Source organism: Schistocerca gregaria, chromosome 2 (assembly GCF_023897955.1).
Source record: "Schistocerca gregaria isolate iqSchGreg1 chromosome 2, iqSchGreg1.2, whole genome shotgun sequence".
In the NCBI taxonomy this organism is placed as follows: domain Eukaryota; kingdom Metazoa; phylum Arthropoda; class Insecta; order Orthoptera; family Acrididae; genus Schistocerca; species Schistocerca gregaria.
In genome coordinates this window covers 531,620,682-531,641,664 of record NC_064921.1, presented here as the reverse complement: position 1 = coordinate 531,641,664, position 20,983 = coordinate 531,620,682, and the positions used below count along the sequence as shown (strand labels likewise).

General features: G+C 38.9%; 1 protein-coding gene across 1 annotated transcript in view; it reads right to left on the bottom strand.

The window, feature by feature from the left end:
* Positions 1 to 20,983, bottom strand: part of LOC126330497 (G-protein coupled receptor GRL101-like) — a 643,973-nt gene that overhangs the window by 139,563 nt on the left and 483,427 nt on the right. Inside the window, exon 17 of the mRNA XM_049996361.1 lies at positions 15,890 to 16,033. Within this exon, the coding sequence (XP_049852318.1) occupies positions 15,890 to 16,033 (144 nt within the window). The remainder of the gene's footprint in view (positions 1 to 15,889; positions 16,034 to 20,983) is intronic.

The following is a 20,983-nucleotide window of genomic DNA, read 5'->3' as shown; positions in this document are numbered from 1 at the left end:
TTATGAATTCATTTCATGTTTCATGCATGGCTCCCTTACAATAATTTTGGCTTCTTTTAACTTTTGTTTGTGTGTAAAGCTTTTGCTATGTTTAAATTTGCAGTAACACCATCTTTGCTTTCGTAGCAATTTTCTAACATGGTTGTCAAACCTGAAACCACAGTGGGTCTTTTCCATCCTTCACAACTTTCCTCAGCATTTACATGTCTAAAGCATATTGCAGAATGCTCTTGAACTTTCTCCATTGTCAAAACTTTTTTACTGACCACTCCAGCAATCTGAAATCTGCTTCTTGTCACTCTTGTTAAGCAGAAAGATCTTCCTGCTTTTCTTCGTATTCCTATTTACAGCTATGTTCAGTGATGCTGTATTGGCCTTGTGATCACTGAGTCCCTGTTCTATTATAAGAGTCAGAAAAATTGGACTGTTTGTCACTAGCAGGTGTAAGATGTGACAACCACAAGAACAACAAACTTCAGCAGACTGCAAAAGATGTTATAGCAGTGGAGAAGAAAAAGTAAAGAAAATCTCAGGTTGAATAAGACAGCTATTAAAGAAATGAAATTTTCTAGCATAACAGATTATATTAAACAAAGCTGTCTGGAAATACATTTGAGAGGATGTGAGGGGGTGCAATGAAAATTTGGTAAGGGAAAAGATGGAAAGCAACAAGAATATAATGAAAATGAAATAAAAATGTTGACAGTAATATGGAAAGGACAGATTGCTACTCACCATACAGAGAAGGTGCTGAGTCAGAGACAGGCACAAAAAAGGCCCTAGCATTTGGTAACACTGCTCATGGGTGTGTGAGTTGATACGTGGATAGAATTGTAAGCTTTTCTGGAGTCTGGAATGCTTGTAACTTATTGTTTGTGTCTAGTTTTGTAGACAGTCAGAACTTATTTTAAAATGACTATTTCATTTGGAAAGCTTTTTCAGGGTCTAAATCCTCCTTGGTAGTCTCCCATTTCCTTTTCAGGTTGATCTTTATAGTGATTGTATAGAATTCATGACAAGACTTTACATTTGCAATCCTAGAGGGAAATCCATATGTAGAAATTCAGATTTCTTTTTTCTCCTTCTTGTGCAACAGATATATTATACCCGTGGCCCAGTGTTCTGGTAGTTCTTCCTTGTTCCAGATTTTCATCATGTGTTAGTTCTGCTGCTTGCTACCAGAATTCCATAAATGTTAACAAAACTAAAAAGTATCAAAATAAGTGTGTAGTGACACTGCCGTGTGCTAATTCAAGCTTGCCGGTGTGTGTGTGTGTGTGTCTGCTGTGCGCGTGTGTCAGTGCAGTGCTGTGCGGTCATAGTTATTGTACGCGACGTTTGTGTAGTTCCGTGCCCAGTCTCTAGAGGCTCTGTGTTTTCTAGCTTTTATATACATTCTGTTTATTATTATTATTCCTAGTTTTTTGAGTTAGTTAGTAGTTCCATTCCTCCTGGCTTTTGTGGACAAGTACTGTTTTCTCTCAAATAACTACGGAAGTTTTCCCAGGATCAAGGATCCTTCTGTAGAAGCCGGAAGCAAATTTTGTAACTCTGATCAGTCCATGCATGCCGGGCGTCGTCAGATACGCGCCACAATTAAGTTATTGTTGCTCAACTGAAGGCTTTCATTCTTCTGAATCACAATAAGCAAAGGTCGGACAGCTACCAGTTTAGCTGAACCCGCCAAGTGAATTCTGAAGAGATCATGACACAGAGGCATGCACTTGAGGGTTAATATTGAGTACTGTAATACTTCTAATTGTTACAGTATTCAAGTTCCCACTGGGTAAAAAAGAAATTTTCATGAAAAATGTTGATGGCCAGTGAGACAGAAAAAGGGCATTAATAATTTGTGGTGATTTTAATGTAAGTTTCTTGACAGAGTCTAACAGGAAAAGCAATCCACAGGTGCTATTGAGCACATATAATTTAGTATCGGCCATAAATTTCCCTATCTGACTGCTCATGATAGTAGTACACTTACAGGTAATGTATTCACACATCATGCAGAAGTTAAAGAAACACATGCCACAAATGAACTATCAGATTATGATGAGCAGTTAGCCACAATACATAAGTTGGCTCCATGTACAATTTAGAAACACTCAAAGAAAACAACAATGATGATTAATGACAAACCAACACAAAGTTTTTTAAAAACTTAAGAAATGTTAATTTATGTAAGTTTTACAATGATCGTAATGTTAGCTCTGAATTAAACATATTTTGTAATGAGTCTGAATCCATGTTTGAAAGCAGTTTGCCTTAAAAGATGATTAAATATAACACTGGGAAGGCATTAAGGAAATTTTGAGTAACTACAGGTATCAGAGTATTTCATAATGAAAAACAAACATGTAAAAATAGTTTAATAAAACAAAATACAATGTACTTCTGATTATTCATGTGCAGATTATCTGGTTTTTGAATTATTCATGCATAAAAGAAGAAGAAAAAGAAAAAGAAGATGAAGAAGAGGAAGAGCACACATGCATCACACACACAAGGACCAGCTGCCAATGCTGCCATTACTGCTAATCCAGTAGACATTATCCTGAATACATGTTTGAAAATATCTTGATTATTTGTGTTTTTCAATTATTCATGCATCTTCTTCCCCACATTAACCTGCATAACCAGGCATATACTATACTTTCATTTTATTAACGATAATTTAATAGGTCAAGAAAATTATTCAAAAAACAGAAGTATGCTTTTTTTGTCTGAAATCAATGGATCAACAATAAAATCAAATCTATATGGAATACTTTTAAGAGATACAGGAAAAGAAGCATACAGGATGACATTATTTATGTTAAAAAGAATGGGAGTATTGTAAAAGACAGTTCATATGGACTAGATAATTTTAACAAATGTTTAAAAAAATGTGAAAATAATACAAAAAGAATGCAAAACAATATGTCAAAGAACTTATGCAGAAAACATTTAGTGAAATAAAAATTAATCACATCTCCCTGTCTGAAATAAGGAAGACTCTCAGAAGTAAAAATTCATATGGGGGTGGTTAATATCCCTACAAATATCCTAAAGATTTGTAGCCCTGTAATTAGTCACTTATGTAATGCAACATTACCTCAAGGTATTTTCCCAGACAGATTAAAATATGCTAATATTAGTCCTTTCTGTAAGAAGGATGACTCCACTTATTCCAATAACTATTACACAATGTCACTCCTTAATTCATTTCCTAAATTTTTTAGGGAGGTAATGTACTCCAGAGTCATTACCCATCTGTGTAGTAATGGAACACCTAGCCAATAACAGTTTGATGTTCAAAAGGGCCATTCTAGTGAACTACTGAAACAGCTATTTACTAGATACATAATAGATTTTTTAAATGTTAAAATATCACCATTTGATATCTTCTGTGACTTATTAAATGCATTTGACTGCACCAATCATAATATTCTGTTAGGTATGTACTTAGTTGAGCATATACCTGGTTTAATTCTTATTAATAAACCGACTGCAGAAAGCTACACCAGGCTGGTTGAGTGATACAAAGAGGGATATCACACCATCTGCATAGGGCTGGTTCAATGGCTCAAAGCACTATGAGACTTAACGTCTGAGGTCATCAGTCTCTGCATAGGAAAATTATTCAATGAGAGTCCCACAGGGTTCAGTCACTGACCCACTACTGTGCTTGTACTGTGTTAATGATTTACCACTGTATCAATCAGGAAGGTAGAATTAGTCCTGTTGTGAAATCACACATAAAAGCATCAACAGAGAAAATACTGGAATACATATTTTTTTTAAAGTTATTTACTGGTATTGCACAAATAAGCCTTTATACCACAGAGGAATTCTTGAATAAAAGTAAGTACTGATTTTTACAGAAAAATCTGTAAATGGCAAGGATGTAGCCACATAAATGTTTTCATATGTTTTTAAATGTGTCTTCTATGTCTTTTCAGTTGTAAATTCCACACCACAAAGTTTATCATGAATGTGATATTTTAAAAACGTAACTCATTGTCCAATTTGAATGATAATTCAACCTACATTCCTAGAAATAATCAGCATCACCATCTTATGTATAAAAACAGTCATCCACACATTTCTACAGCTGCAAAACAAATTCTGCATCATATGGCTAAGAATTCTAAGCAAAGGAATATCTCATTTCTCCAACTTCTTTCATACACAACTTTTATGGGACTTAGTCAGAAGGAAGTAACACCATTACCTCAAGAAAATGTTTCTTTGCAACTAACAACAATACAGGTCTACTTTCGGTGGACTTTTCAGAAAATAAAAAAAAAATTCACAACTGAGAAATAAAAGAATGTGATTTAAGTTTGTTAATGTTTGTTCAGGAAAGACAAAACAATCTGGTAACAAAGCTGAGGGAAAGAGAATAACTTTATGACATAGCAACACAAACTGTTTACAAATGACTCAATTATGTATGAGACAGCAGAACAACTGAAAATAATAATTTTTCTTTCTGTAAGAAAATTTATTTTATTATTATTATTATTATTATTATTACAACTGAAACTGAACACCCAAAGATCTGAAATAAAATGTTCTTTCGTGATAGACATGAATATATCATGTATACACTTGCATATGATACTTTAAAACATGTCATAAGTGGCAGGTTTTCCAGATCCACAACATTTCTACCATAAATGGTTCAGTATCAAAGTTTTAATGAAATTATAAATAAATATTGAGTTTAAGACAAAGTCTGAAATGGAAAATTTTACAGCATTATTTTTAATATATAATTACTTGCAGCAGTTGAGATGTGTTGAAGAGGGATGCTGTGGGTCTGTGTATGTGTGTGTGTGTGTGTGTGTGTGTGTGTGTGTGTGTGTGTGTGTGTGTGTGTGTTACTGTTAGTATTTGCTTGTTATCATGGACAGGCATATACTTGGACACAACAACCTAGTCCACCTCTATGCCACAGCCACTGCAAGTTCCTAGCTGCATGGGCACATCCTTGTGGCACACATAACGGCAAGGCTTGTATGGTTCACCCACCCAGCACATCCTATTCCAGTCATGCCAAAGGCCTATCTATTCCCATCAGAGGCAGTGCTACCTGTGAAAGCACCAGTGTCACATACTAGCTCTGTTGCAATTTCTGTACAGAAATTTATTTGGGAATGACCACCAATCAACTAAACACCCAAGGGAATGGGCACTGCCAAACTATGGCTAATAGTAGATGTAAGGCTGGTCACCAGGCATTAACCTTTTCGTAGTCTTACATTCTCTTGTGAGGTTTGTCTTCTAGCTGTTGAAGGATCTAGCAAACATGATTCAAATAATGTACACCACACCATGTTAACTAATTTTTGATCTCTTCATCTTTCTTTATAATCAATGTTACATGTCTGATGATCATCTTTGTCACTGGAAATAGTTTAAACATTCTAACTAGGAAGACAAGTTATATCCAATAGGCACTATATCATGATGTTCTCTGGTGGGAGACTAAAATGCAAATTTAAACTCTTTGGTAGGAAATATACATTCTGATGTCTAAATACAGACTAATTCATAGAGACAGTTCTTACATAGTAACTGTAAAATTTGGATGCTCACTATGGACTAACTGAAAATTATGTTATGTGACACACATTATGAACTAGTTCTGTAGTAGATATGGACTACATGATGTTAACAAAATGATTACTGTTGACTCACAACATGTTGTTCATTTCCGATACATAACCACAGATTCATTGTGGTGCTGTGCACCACACCTATTTATAGACATGTATAATATCAGAAGGCATAAAATGTTAAAATACTGTTGTATTATATTTTGAATATTAACATAAAAATCAAGAAAATTAAAAGACACAAAAATATAACAGGCAAATGAGTAAGTCTGTATAACTAGAAAGTAGCAAAATTATAGGTACTGTCTTGTGAGGATGATTTCTATGTACACAGGGATTCCCTAAGCCCAACAAAAAGTTTTGGAAATTTTTCAAAGTAAATAATTTTGAAGTAGACAGTTTTTCGAATCAGAAAAATCTTGACTACAAAACTATGGTACCAAATTTAGGATATAATAAGAATTTAAGTTTGGAATTTTCCAAAACATGAAAAGTTTGTACATGAATAATTTTTTAAACATAAAGTTTTTGGAAAATCATGACTATTTATTTAGAGAAACTGTTCCCATAAGAACCACATGAATCACAGGTATTATTCTTAATAGTCTAAAACCCATCCTGTGAATAACATATTTCAATGAATAATAAACTGTCTATTTTGTGTAACTGTTATATATGCAATATTAACAAAAGAGGATCAAATAAAGAAAAATATATATTGATATCGGGAGTGGTACAAAAACAAATGGACTAAGCCCACCCTGCTCATTTACACATAGCTGACCACCCAATGGTGGAACATGCTACTGAGCAAGTGCTTAATTTCATTGGATTCTTTACAACCCCTAACATCTGGATCCTTTACCCCCTAACCCTTTCTGAACTGCGTAGTTGGGAATTATCTTTGCTACACTTCATTAATTCCCATAATTCTCTTGGACTTAGTTTCTGCTAACCTCTTGCAGCCACACCCTCTTCCCCAATTTCCCTTCCACCTGTTCCAATGCTCTCTTCAGATTTACTCCCTTGTATCACTGTCATCATGCATTGCACAAACTCACTGGTTCCAATGCATGTACCTTTGTGTACCAAAATGGCTCTGAGCACTATGGGACGTAACATCTGAGGTCATCAGTCCCCTAGATCTTAGAACTACTTAAACCTAACTAACCTAAGAATATCACACACATCTGTGCCCGAGGCAGGATTCAAACCTGCGACTGTAGTGGTTGTGTGGTTCCAGACTGAAGCTGGCCTTTGTAGAAAATTCCTAACCAATGCATCTGCTGCATCTCTGTCAGCTGCTGTCATCAATTCAATATAAGAACTAAGAAATTTATTGTGAGTCACCTTAATGTTTCACTTTTAGTACTTAGGAATGAACAAAACTCTATGATTTTATAGCAGGTCACAGAAAGTTATGATTTTTTATGGTTGGTTGATTAATTTGTTTAGAGAGAGAGGATCCAAAATTCGGGGCCATTTTTCCACATTCAAACAGGTTGTAGATTAAAACCATTTCCCAAAAGAGTCTGGGAATGTAAAAAGGGCAGAAAACTAACTGGGAACCACACTGAAAGAGAACATGAAAGAAGCAAGACAAAAGGACAACAAGTGCACTAAAAGGAAAAAAAACCAGTAAAAGGTAATAAAATAATTCTTCGGATGGTCTGCGCTGCTGATCGCATGAATAAAAAAAGGAATGAGCCAGCAACTCTGCAGCACGTAAAAATCTCCAGCCTCAAAAAAAGGCTAAAGGAACACAGGTAGGGAAAAGGTGAACATCATGGCAAACAAACAGCAAAGAATGAGGGTGGAAAAGTTACAATGGAGGGATGGTGAAAGCCTAGGAGAGAAGGCCAGATGCTCATCCTTAGATGGTGCGATAAATCCCCCCTCCTCATCAATAAAACGTGAAACTACATCAGCCACTGAGGCAGTATGGTGGGAAGGTTAAAAGTCCACCTCAGGGTGGCTAATATTGGTCTGTCCAACAACATGTGGACCACAGTCAAGTGGGAACCACAGTGACACAGGTGGGTCCTCACAACCGAGGAGGTGACCACGAGTCAGCCAAGTATGGCCAATTTAGAGCTGGCAAAGGAAAATGGAGTCCTTGCGAGTGGCTTACATGGATGACCTCCACACATTTTTTGTTTCCTTGGTAACACATGGTTTACCTGGCATACTGAGAGTGCACCATTCAGTATCCCAGACCCCAAAACTTTATGGCGTAAGACTACTCAGAGATCATTCTCCAGTGTGCTGATCTCCAGAGTTGGTTTACTGGTAAGGAGCCAGTCACGAAGTTCATTCCTAGGGATTCTAATATGTCCTGAAGTCCAAATGAAGGCCACTGAATGTCCATGGTTTTTGAGGGCAGAAACAGACTCCTGGATAGTCATTACGAAAGGATGGTGTGGGAAGCACCTTGTAGGTTGCTTAAGTAGTCAGTACACATGAGGAAGGGCTCACCTGTGCAGGAGCCCATGTGCTCAAGAGCACGACATATGGCTACAGTGTCTGCAGTGAAAACACTGCAGCCATCTGGCAAGGAGCACTGTTCAGTATGTCCAACTTGGACATACGTGAAGGCAACACGACCATTGACTATTAAGCCATCAGAGTAGACTATTTATGAGCCCTGGAACTCATCGAGAATAGAGAAAAATTGGTGGTGGAGGGTCTCATGGGGAACTGAGTCTTTTGGAGCATGCTGTAAGTCCAGAAGAAGTTATGGCCGAGGCATTGACCATGGAGGTGTATATGAGTGGACCCAGAGGAAAGGTAGAAGTGGGAGGGACTCACGTTCATTGAGAATGGACTGGACAAGGACTGCAACAAGAATCCCTGGTCTGGGTCACCACTGTGGGAGATGGATTACTGTGTTAGGGAAAAGGAGAAAGTAATTCAGATACTGAGATGAACTACAGATGTGGGCAGTATAATTTGCAAGCAGTTGTCGTTTTATCTGCAATGAAGGAACCCAGCTTCCACGAGGAGGCTGTTCACTGGCCTCATTCAGAAAGCCCCCACTGGAAGTTGAACTATGCAGTAGTGTAAAATGTTCAGTACCCACAATGCTGAGAGTGATGCTGAATCACATGCCAGGCTTCCATAGTCAAGATGGGACTGTACTAGGGCTTTGTACAGCTGCAATAGTGTAAGGCAATCTGCAGTACAGTCAGTGTGACTCAGGCATCAGAGAATGTTAAGATTTCATCACCATTTTTCCTTAAGCTGATGAATATGGGGAAGCCAAGTTAAGCTGGCATCAAAGACAAGTCGTAAAAAGTGATAAGTCTCCACTGCATTAAGCAGTCGGCCATCAAGGTAAAGTTCTGGGTGCGGGTGGACAGTATGATGATGACAGAAGTGCACAATGCAAGTCTTTGCGGCTGAAAACTGAAAGTCATGGGTGAGGGCCCATGACTGTGCCTTTCATGTGGCCCTCTGCAGTCAATGTTCAGTCACTCCAATAGAAGAGGAGCAGAAGGAAATACAAAAATTGTCAGTTTATAAGAAGGCTGTTGCTGTGAGACCAGTACTGGCCACTATAAAGAGTGGGACATTCAGTACAGAGACCTGTGGTACTTCATTCTCTTGGATATAGGGCAAACTGTGTGAAGCACCGACTCGAACTCTGAAAATGTGAAGGGACAAAATGTTCCATATGAATACCAGGGGTGGGCCCCAGAGACCCCACTCATGCAGAGTAGTGAGGATGTGGTGTTGCCAAGTGGTATAGTAGGCTTTTTTCAGGTCAAAAAAGATGGCAATACGGCGTTGACAACAGGAGAAAGCCATTCAGATAGCAAATTCCAGGTATACCAAGTTGTCAGTGGTGGAGCAACCTCGTTGAAAATCACCCTGGGATGGAGCCAGAAAGCCCTGAGACTCAAGGAGCCAACACAACTGCTGGCTCACCAAATGTTCGAGTAGCTTCCACAGAACATTTTTGAAGCTGATAGGACAATAGCTATCCATTTCTAGTGGGTTCTTATCTGCTCTGGAACAATGATACTTTCTTGCCAATGCAACGGGAATTCCCCATCGGTCCAGATCCAGTTGAATATGGCAAGGAGGTGGCACTGGTAATCCGCTGACATATGTTTAATTATTTGGTGATGGATACAGTCTGGCCCAGGAGACATGTCAGGACAATCAGCAAAGGCACTGAGAAATTCCCACTCACTGAATGGAGCATTATGTGGCTCACAGTGCGGGGAAGCAAAAGCTAGATATTGTCGTTCCAAGCACTGTTTTGAGAGAGAAAAGGTGGGGTCATAATGCTCAGATGCAGATGTGCAAGGATAAAGCTCAGCAAGACACTATGCGATTATATCTTCACTGGTATATAAAGCTTCATTTGTGTAAATTCCATGTATATCTGCGGGGGTCTCATATCCGCAAAGGCATCTGAGCTTGGTCCAAACATGGGAAGGAGAAATTCAGGTTCCAGTGGTGGAGATGTATCATTCCCAACACTCCTGCTTCCTTCATCTGATGAGCTGACGGACCCACGCACACAGCCGTTTGAAGGCAATGAGGTTCTCCAGTGGCGTGTATCACTTATGACATTGGAAGACCCACTGACAGTCTCTAACGAATTTCAGGTGACTACTAAGGCACAGTGTTCCACTGGGGGATTGCCGATTCAGCTTCACAAATATGGTAGTAGTGATGGATCACCTCATCGATGTTGCCATGCAATGGAGATTCAATGGTGGTGGCGGAGGTGAAAGTGTCTCAGTCAGCCTTGTTAAGAGCCCATCTGGATGAGTGTCCAGGTGAGTGATCCTGGGGGATGGAAAGGAAGAGCGGAAAGAGGTCACTACCACAAAAGTCATCGTGAGCTCTCCAGTGGATATATGGTAGAAGGTCAGGACTGCAAACCGACAGATCAATGGCCAAGTATGTACCATGTGCCACACTGAAATGAGTGGGGGCATCTGTACGAGGTGCATTCAAGTTCTAAGGCCTCCGATTTTTTTCTAATTAACTACTCACCCGAAATCGATGAAACTGGTGTTACTTCTCGACGTAATTGCCCTGCAGACGTACACATTTTTCACAACACTGATGCCATGATTCCATGGCAGCGGCGAAGGCTTCTTTAGGAGTCTGTTTTGACCACTGGAAAATCACTGAGGCAATAGCAGCACGGCTGGTGAATGCGCGGCCACGGAGTCTTTCATTGCTGGAAAAAGCCAGAAGTCACTAGGAGCCAGGTCAGGTGAGTAGGGAGCATGAGGAATCACTTCAAAGTTGTCACGAAGAAACTGTTGCGTAACGTTAGCTCGATGTGCCGGTGCATTGTCTTGGTGAAACAGCACATGTGCAGCTCTTCCCGGACGTTTTTGTTGCAGTGCAGGAAGGAATTTGTTCTTCAAAACATTTTCGTAGGATGCACCTGTTACTGTAGTGCCCTTTGGAACGCAATGGGTAAGGATTACGCCCTCGCTGTCCCAGAACATGGACACCATCATTTTTTCAGCACTGGCGGTTACCCAAAAATTTTTTGGTGGCGGTGAATCTGTGTGCTTCCATTGAGCTGACTGGTGCTTTGTTTCTGGATTGAAAAATGGCATCCACGTCTCATCCATTGTCACAACCGATGAAAAGAAAGTCCCATTCATGCTGTCGTTGCGCGTCAACATTGCTTGGCAACATGCCACACGGGCAGCCATGTGGTCATCCGTCAGCATTCGTGGCACCCACCTGGATGACACTTTCTGCATTTTCAGGTCGTCATGCAGGATTGTGTGCACAGAACCCACAGAAATGCCAATTCTGGAGGCGATCTGTTCACCAGTCATTCGGCGATCCCCCAAAACAATTCTCTCCACTTTCTTGATCATGTCGTCAGACTGGCTTGTGCGAGCCTGGGGTTGTTTCGGTTTGTTATCACACGATGTTCTGCCTTCATTAAACTGTCGCACCCACGAATGCACTTCCGACACATCCATAACTTCATCACCACATGTCTCCTTCAACTGTCGATGAATTTCAATTGGTTTCACACCACACAAATTCAGAAAACGAATGATTGCACGCTGTTCAAGTAAGGAAAACGTCGCCATTTTAAGTATTTAAAACAGTTCTCATTCTCGCCACTGGCGGTAAAATTCCATCTGCCGTACAGTACTGCCATCTCTGGGACATATTGACAATGAACGCGGCCTCATTTTAAAACAATGCGCATGTTTCTATCTCTTTCCAGTCCAGAGAAAAAAAATCGGAGGCCTTAGAACTTGAATGCACCTCGTATTTAGGAGGGAGAGGTGAAGTTGTGTTAGCAGATCTTTGACATCTTTACCATGGCCAGTCAATTTGGTTCCACCCCACAAGGGGTTATAGGTGTTAAAATCACCCAGAAGTAGAAAAGGTAGGGTGAGTTGGTAAATTAATGGAGCCAATACATGGCATGGCCCTTCACCATCTGGAGAAAGGCAGATGTTGCAGACGGTAATTTCCTGTGTTGTTCTCTCCGTGACAACCATAGCTTCTAAAGGTTTTTGAAGTGGGCACAGGTTCACTACATACAGAGGTAAGGACATAAATACAGATTCCACTTGACATCTTGTTACAGTCATTATAGTTTTTGTAGTACCCTCGATAGCCACAAAGTGTGGGGGTCCACACCGCGGGAAACCAGGTTTCCTAAAGGACAACACAAAAAGCAGGTGTAATGCTTAATAGTTGTCACAACTCAGCCAGATGGGAGAAAAAAAACTACCGCAATTCCACTGGAGGATGATGCTCTCTCTCATCTGGGAAGGTATGAAGGGACTAAGGAGGCAGTTTACGTCTCAGAGTCACCTGCTGCCATCAGTTGGGAGCTGTTGTGCAGTACCATTGAGTCTGAGGTGTCAAGGAGCTCTGTGTCCTCATCCTCAGAAGTGAAACTGTTAAGGGAGTGGTGGTGTGGGGACCACTGGTGTCTCTCATTTCTTAACAGACTACTTCTTTGTCTGTTTGCCTTATCATTGCTCTTTAAGGGCTTGCTGGGAGGGCTTCACTGAAGTAGCTTCAGGTAGAGAGGAAGAACAGCAGTTAGTGGCTCCTTCAGGTACAGGCTGGTGTCCACTTTACCATGTGTGGGAGACTGTGGAAGGTAGAGTCCCAAGGGATCCCTTCCATGCAAGATGAGCTGGCAGAGGCTGGTGCTTATCCAGTAGGGGGAGGAGACCAATGTCTCCAGCATTTAGGGGGGCAGTGCTCCCAAAATATTAGCTTTGGGAGCAAGGAAGGTGTGCCGCCAAACACCTGGAGGGGGGATTTAAATGGGCAGCCCTGAGGGCCTACTGGAGGAGGCTTAGATGAGGAGCATACCATAACCAATGAATGCAACATCATCGTAGTGGCAGTGTAAGATGATATCAATTGAACAGGGTTCAACCTTCATATTTCAGTTTAGCCTCTCAGCAAGTCATCCTGTCCAAGGTCTTTTATTCCATAATTTTCTCCTCCTTTTCAAGTACCATTCAGTCTGGTGAGCAGTGGGAGTGGGCTCTCCACAGTTGACACTGGTGGGAGAAGGGGCACATGGAGTATTCGGATGCAGTGGGCATCCAAAATCTCAACATGTGGTGCTAAAATTGCACTGGAAGGACATGTTCCAGAATTACCAGAATTTAAAATCACAGCATAGGGGGAGGCACATATCAATTTACATCACATCACTATACCATCACTTTGACCTTTTCAGGTAAGCAATCAGCCTCATGGGCCAAGATGATGGCATCAGTAGGAACCCTGTTACCCTGAGGCCCCCTATAGATGTTCTGGACGAAGTGGACACCCCGTCATTCTAAATTGGAGTGTAGCTTGTCACTGGACTTCAAAGGGAGGTCATGATAAAACATAATTCCTTGCACTATGTTGAGGCCTTTATGGGGAGTGACCAATCGAAATATCACCCATCCTGTCACAGGCAAATAATGGCCATGACTGGTCAGGGATGCCGTCTGAGTCAGGACTGACCTATTGCACATTTTGGACAGTGCTGTGCTTCCTCAAACTTATCCTCCATGTGTTCAACAAAAAAAGAGGACGCTTTGTAGACAGAAAGGAGCCCCCATCAGTTCTGCTGCACATTAAATAACAAGGCAAATATGGCTCTCTTCATTGTATAGACCTGCATTCCTACCATGGTGTAGTGAGGGATTGGAATGATTTGGGGTTATATTTTTCAGCATTAAATTCTACTTTTCCTTTCTTAGAGACTGCTGGGATCATTTGGTCCCCAGCAAAAGATAACTTGGCCTGCTTCGCTGTAGGCCATCCGCCCTGATGCCAACAGTTTAATCAGCGGCTCTCCCCACAGGCACCACCCAGCCACAGCAAAGACCACCTGGCATGATGAACATTGCTGTGAGTCCTGATGCCCCATGACATATGTGGGGAGGTTGCAGCTCAGGTATCAGCAGTGTGATCCCTGTGTAGCCAAGGGGCTACGATCAAGGGGGTACATAACAACCTCTCTAGTATGGACTGAGTACCTTGCTGGATACTGGTTGCGTCGAAATCAAGTATTGTCATGGGGGCAAAAGAGGACAGTGAACAATCAATAGAGAGTGTGCACCTTGTAAGGTGTCCTCACTCAAACAGCTGGAATATTGGTGGAGTTGCAGTGCCATGACAACAACAGGTGCAGAACATCATAGTGCCATGTAAGGCATTCTTCCCCAAGTGACCCGCACTTCAGAAAAATTCGGACACTGTAGATGTCAAAGCCTAAAAGGAGGCCATAATGTATTAGGCCAAAAAGTGGGAGACTTCTTTTAGCCACCTCTTATGACAGGCAGGAATACCTCGAGCCTATTCTAACCCTCAGACCTGCAGGGAAGTTTCTCGTGGTATTTATACAACATACAAAAGTATAACTGAATACATATTTATCAAGCTACAGGACACTGAGAAAAAATACATCTATCAGTATGTATTTCAGTAATAATCTACATAACTACAACTCATTCAGCTTATTATTTTACTAGAAGGGCTGTGAAGTTTCCAATCATGCAAGATCGTCAGGATAAAGCTGAGAACAATTTGTTTGAATGTGATGATATTTTATGAGTTGTCTGAAATTATTTGTAATGAGTTTTCTCTGTCCTGTCCAGCAGTGCAGTATTTCAACAGTTTTTGGATTCTTGAAGAGACAGAAATTTCAGCACATGGAGAATGGAGAAAACAGTTAAAAACATGCTGACTTATAATGAATTCTAAGAGAATATGAAGGCTGGTTCATTTGCTGTGTTCACAGTACTGGGTGATAGTTTCTGAGTTATGTAAATTTGTTTCAGTGGGATGTCCCACTTTGAACACAGGAGAATAAGGTATATCCTTTGAATAATATGAAGAAATTCTACACAAGATCCACAAATACAACTCTAGATGTACATATAATACATCTACTTGTGAGAAACTTGAGTTTATCAATTCAATGCAGAAAATAATTATCAGGTGATATTGCGGACTTTCCCAGAGAATGTCTTCCAATGAAACTCAATTGGTTTTCAAGTGTCACAAAGAAAATGGTGATAAAAAATCTCCTTGAAATGGGTCATGCAGTTGTATTTCTTGAGGAAAAAGGAACTGTTGCTTCTTATTAGTACACAATTACATCTCTACAAAGCTTATTTGAGAAGTTTTACTAGCAGAAATCAATGACAATCACAAGTCTACAAAATTTCATAAGAAGTGTTACAAGCAGTAACCAACAACAGAAATGCAGATGATCAGCCTACATCACAGTAATGTATCCCTAATGCTAACCTCATTGTGTAGATCCTGGAGTCAACAGAAAACAAAACTTATGATCTGGCCTGATGTGATTATACCCTGTTGCTTAAAATGAAAAATTTTATGCATGGAAGAAGATCTGGCAGTTCAGAAGAAGATGTTGAACTAGTTATAGTAGTCAACAGTAGAATGGACAAACTATTTAAAAAATTTGTTTAGTTGAATTTAAAAGGGGATAAATTTTCATCATGAGTACTGTGAGAAAACACAGTGATAAAATTAGTTACATGTCCTTTAGTTTTTTGCATATCTCAAAATTTTCATAGAGACTCTCAAGTAAAACAAAAATTCTGACAATGAGGCTATAAATCTCTATATTTCTGATTTTGCAACCAGGTTACTTGCAGGGAGAGAAATAAAGGGAGAGGGGATTTGGGGAGGGGGAGGAGTGCCCTTTGGTATTTTTTGTTATTATTTCCACTGTAAAATTTCCATTATATAGTACCAAAATAAATGTATATATATATAACTGAACTTACAGTGTTCCAAGTTTAGGTAATCCAAAGAATGTACCATTGCTAATTACAGATAAGTTGTTATTCTGTAAATTGAGGATGTGCAGTCGCCACAGATTACGAAACATCATTGGAGGTAGCCATGAAATACTGTTGTTTCTCAGATCCCTGTGAAATTATCAATGTATGTAACAACTGGTAATAAGTAATTGTATACTTTGAATAAAAGGAAGTTAAACATGATTATAGCAAAATTTTTCATAAAGTGTTACGAGATGTACAACAGAGCACAACATAAGATAATTACAGCAGTGGCATTCATTAGTAATTAGGGTATAGCATAATTTTAATTTAGGGAGGGTAGGAACAATATACACAATCAAATGTTAATGTCTTCTCTTAAGCAGATTTATCTGAAGTTTTCATAGGCAAGAAAAAATCCATAAAATTTTTAAAGCATATAAAGAACTAGGACACCATTTTATTTGAAGAAATTTTATGTAAATTATCATAATTTTTCAAACTTACAAATAAGTGATAATTTAGTAAGCACTGGTACATGACTCTTCATATCAGTTCACAATCCTTCATAAACATGAACTTAAATTATTAACAGAAAAGAACAAACACTGATATCTGTGACTGAAGTTAGAACACACAATAATAAGAGACACCAACAAAATGAAAAAAATAGCAGAAAGATAAACAAAAGAAATGAAAAACTATGAAGTAAATTAATATCTTCAATTACCACTATTGTATTTTAGATTTAAAATGTTCAACTGCAGTGGTTCAATTTTATGTATTTTATTGGTGTAAAATTATCATTCAAATCATTTTGTTTCTCTGGCCTTCTAACCATGACACAATAGTGCTTGTTAAGTTTAAGGTTAGACTGAATTGTAAATGTAATTAGTTTTTGCATAATGTGTTATAAATATTTTCCTTTCATTGTTCTAACAGGAAAGTTTAATTAAAGTTTAATTTACTTATGTTAATGAATCTTGGTGGCACACTAGGGTAAGAACATGTTAAAAATCTTATGCAGCACACATGTGCTGTAGATTAGGTGACTTTTATAGGGTTATTTAAGGCTCTTTACAACTTGACAGACCACAAGTGTTTCTACCAAATTGTTCATCTAGACTTACCCTACCCCACTGTGGTATGTTGCACACAGTTATTGCATACACCTTTTATTTCATAACCTTTAAGTGGAAATGCCTTTAATGAGAAACAGGAATGTATTACAGACTTTTTCCCACAACTTGTATCACATGTTGTATGATTCTTATAGCTCAATTTAACTATTTGGTTTGCTTACAACCTAATTTAACATAAATACTTCAAATTATTGCCAGTGTAACATTATTTATTCCTTAGTATGACTACTTCTGTGTTGACTTTTATGGTCTTCTGAAGCTTCTTTTTTCCAGTTACGTATTACTGAACAGAAAATTTAATGAATTGATCATCGTCTGGTTTTGCTGAGTAACTTCCAAATGAAAGCATAACTAATAATAGCACATAGTTCATTTCATAAGAAGGCAATGAACAATATATCATTTTAAAAATTATAGTGATGTCACTTCCCTTCAGATTCAGATAAAAATTCATGACTAATCATTGAATTCTTGTGTGATATCTGTTATTAGCTATATGTATTCTCAGAAAGACATAAGAAATTTTGCTAGGACATCACCATTTGAAATAGACATTACTAAATATTTAAACTAACCATAAGGGTGGATCAAATGTAAACAAGCCTTCTGCAATAAAATTCTTATTATTCATAATTAATTTAGATCTACTGTTTTCTTATTTTTCTAACTGAACAACTCCTGCCACAGGACAATCAAACTTTAATGCAATTTTCAAAGAAAATGTCAGTACCTGACTGAGGTACTATTGGACCTCTCTGGTACCCATGAAGCACTCTCCTGCAACAGTTTCCTTAAGCAGCCCAAACAAGTGGAAATCACAATGTGACAAGATGGGCTATAGGCTGGATGTTCAGGAGCAATCTGATGCATATCCACTATTTTTTTCCCCACTAGAGCCCCCTTGCGGCTCCTCTGACAATCCTTACTGAAATCCTTCAGTTCACCTACCTTTACACCTATGCCCACATTTGTACTCTGCAAACCACTGTGAGGTGCAAGGCAGAGGGTATGTACCATTCCACCAGTTATTTAGTTTCTTCTTGTTCCATTCACATAGGCAGCATTAGAAGAAAGACTGTTTCAGTGCCTCTGTGCATGCAGCAATTATTCTCATCTTATCCTGATGAACCCTATGTGAGGAATATGTAGGGGATTTTAGTATATTCCTAGAGTCATCATTTAAAGCTGGTTCTTTAAACTTTGTTAGTAGGCTTTCTCATGATAGTTTACGTCTACCTTCAGGAGTATTTCCATTCAGTTCCTTCAGTATCTCTGTGACACAATCCCACAGATCAAACAAAACTGCGACCATTCACGTTGACCTTCTCCATATACATTCAATCCCCTGCTAGTTCCATTTGGTCTACCATCTGCTTCAGCCATGACTGAGCCTATGTGATCATTCCATTTCATATCCCTCCAAAGTGCTACAACCAGGTATTTGTATAAGTTGATCAATTCCAGCATTGACACGCTGATGTCATAGTCATAGGATACTATGTTTTTTTTAATTTTGTGAAGTGCAAAATTTTACATTTCTGAACAATTAAAGTAAGCTGCCAATCTTTGCACCACTTTGAAATCATATCAATATCTGACTGAATATTTATGCTGCTTCTTTCAGACATTACTTCACTATAGATAACTATCATCTGCAGGAAGCCTGAGATTACTATTAATATTGTCTGCAATGTCACTAATATCAACATGGACAACAAGGGTCCCAACACATTTCATTGGGGCACATGTGAAATTACTTCTACATCTGACAATGACTCTCCATCCAAGATAACGTGCTACATCCACCCTAGCAAGAAACCCTCAATACAATCACAAATTTCACTTGATACCCCATATGATTGTACTCTTTACAATACGTGTAGGTGTGTTTCTGAGTCAAATGATTTTTGGAAGTCAAGAAATACTGCATCTTCCTGGTTGGCTTGACCCAAAGCTTTCAGTATATCACATGAGAAAAATATGAGTTGGGTTTCACATGATCGATTTTTTCTAAATCCATGGCGGTTGATATTGAGGAGGTCATTCTGTTCAACATACTTCATTATGTTTGAGCTCAGTATATGTTCTAAGATTCTACAACAAATCAATGTCAAGAAAATCGGACATTAGTTTTGTGGATCACTTCTACTGCCCATCCGTAGGCAGGTGTGACCTGTGCCTTTTTCCAAGAACTGGGTACAGTCTTTTGTTTGAGGGATCTATGATAGATTATAGTTTGAAGACGAGCTAACTGACATTTAGTATAGAATTTCACAAGGATTCCACTGGGCCCTGGAGATTTGTTCTGTTTTAATGATTTCAGTTGTTTCTCCACACCACTAACACAAATACCTATGTCATTCATCTTTTTAGTGGTATGTTTATTACATTGGGGCAATTCTCCTCAGTTTTCCTTTGTAAAGCAACATTGTAAATGAATTTAACCATTTCAGTTTTTGCTTTTCTACCCACAATTTCAGCTCCTATCTCATTCATTAGGGACTCGACAGTAACTTTGGTGCCACTAACAGCCTCTACATTCAACCAAAATTTCTTTGGCTTTTGTGAAATACCATTTGACAATTTTTTGCTATGGTAGTAACTGAAGGCAACACACATTGCACTTTTGACAGTTAAACATGTTTCATTCGGCATCTCTCTATGTATAGTCCTATGCTTTATTTTACACCTATTATGCAGTAGTCGCTGTTTCTCTACAAGTAGCTTTACACCACAGAGGTTCCCTCCCATTATGAACTGTTCTACCGGATACATACCTATGCATACAGTACTATTCTTTTAAACTTGAGCCATAGTCCCTGTACATGCTACTGCCCTGAGCTTAAAGGTTGAGGTTCCTCATTGAGATATGACACTACTGATTTTTTATCTAGTTTACTGAACACATATATCTTCCTGTTTGCTTTAGTTGTCCTTTGTACTTGATAATCATTGTTGCCATACTCACATCATTGTCACTTGTTTGATGTGGATGTCCTTAAAGAGTTCAGGTTTATTTGTTGCTATTAGATCCAACACATTTCAATCATGAGTGGGATTCCTAACTATCTGTTCTAGGTAGTTTTCTGAGAAGGCATTTAGTAATGTTTCACAGGATGCCTTAACATGCCCACCACTAACAAAACTGTAATTTTTCCAGTTAATTGTTGGATGGTTAAAGTCTCCACTGATCATTACTGATTTGGGAACTTATGTACAAGCAAACTAAGGTTTTCTTGAAAGCTTTAACTTACATCAGGAGATGAGTCAGGTGGGTGACAGAAGGATCCAATTATTATTTTATGCCAACACTGATACTGAATCTTGTCCAAACAGTCTCATATGCAGCTTCAATTTCTATCATGGTGGATTTGAGTTTCTTGTCTGCTGCAACCAATACACCACCTCCATTTCCCATTTGCCTATCTTTTTGATATACACTTAAATTTACTCAAAAAATCACTGCTATCAATTTCAGGTTTCAACCAGCTTTCTGTACCTAGTATTACGTGAACTTCACAGCTTTTCAGGAGCACTTCCAACTCTGGCTTTGAATGCTTCAGCAGTTTACCACTGGAATTTCAATACACTCACCTACGGAAGGCATTTTTTTATCTTACACTGATACCTCTAGACTTCCTACAGCTATTGTTCAGGAGTGAATGATGAACCAGTTTCCATCAGCAAAATTTTCTGCTCCTTTTTCAGCAAGTTTGTAACACGATGAGCTGACATTTCCTGGAATCTCAACTCACCATGAATGACTGTCTGAATGTGTTCATAACTGATTTTAAGTGTCTGGGAGATTCTAAATACAGTTAGCTGCCTGTCACTTTAGGCAGGATCACAAAGAACCTTGGTGTTCCGTGCTTTGGTACTGATGTAGGGATGGTGTAAATTGGTCATGTTTTTAACATGCTATCATTTTTTCTTGAGGTCTTAAGATGAACCCTTC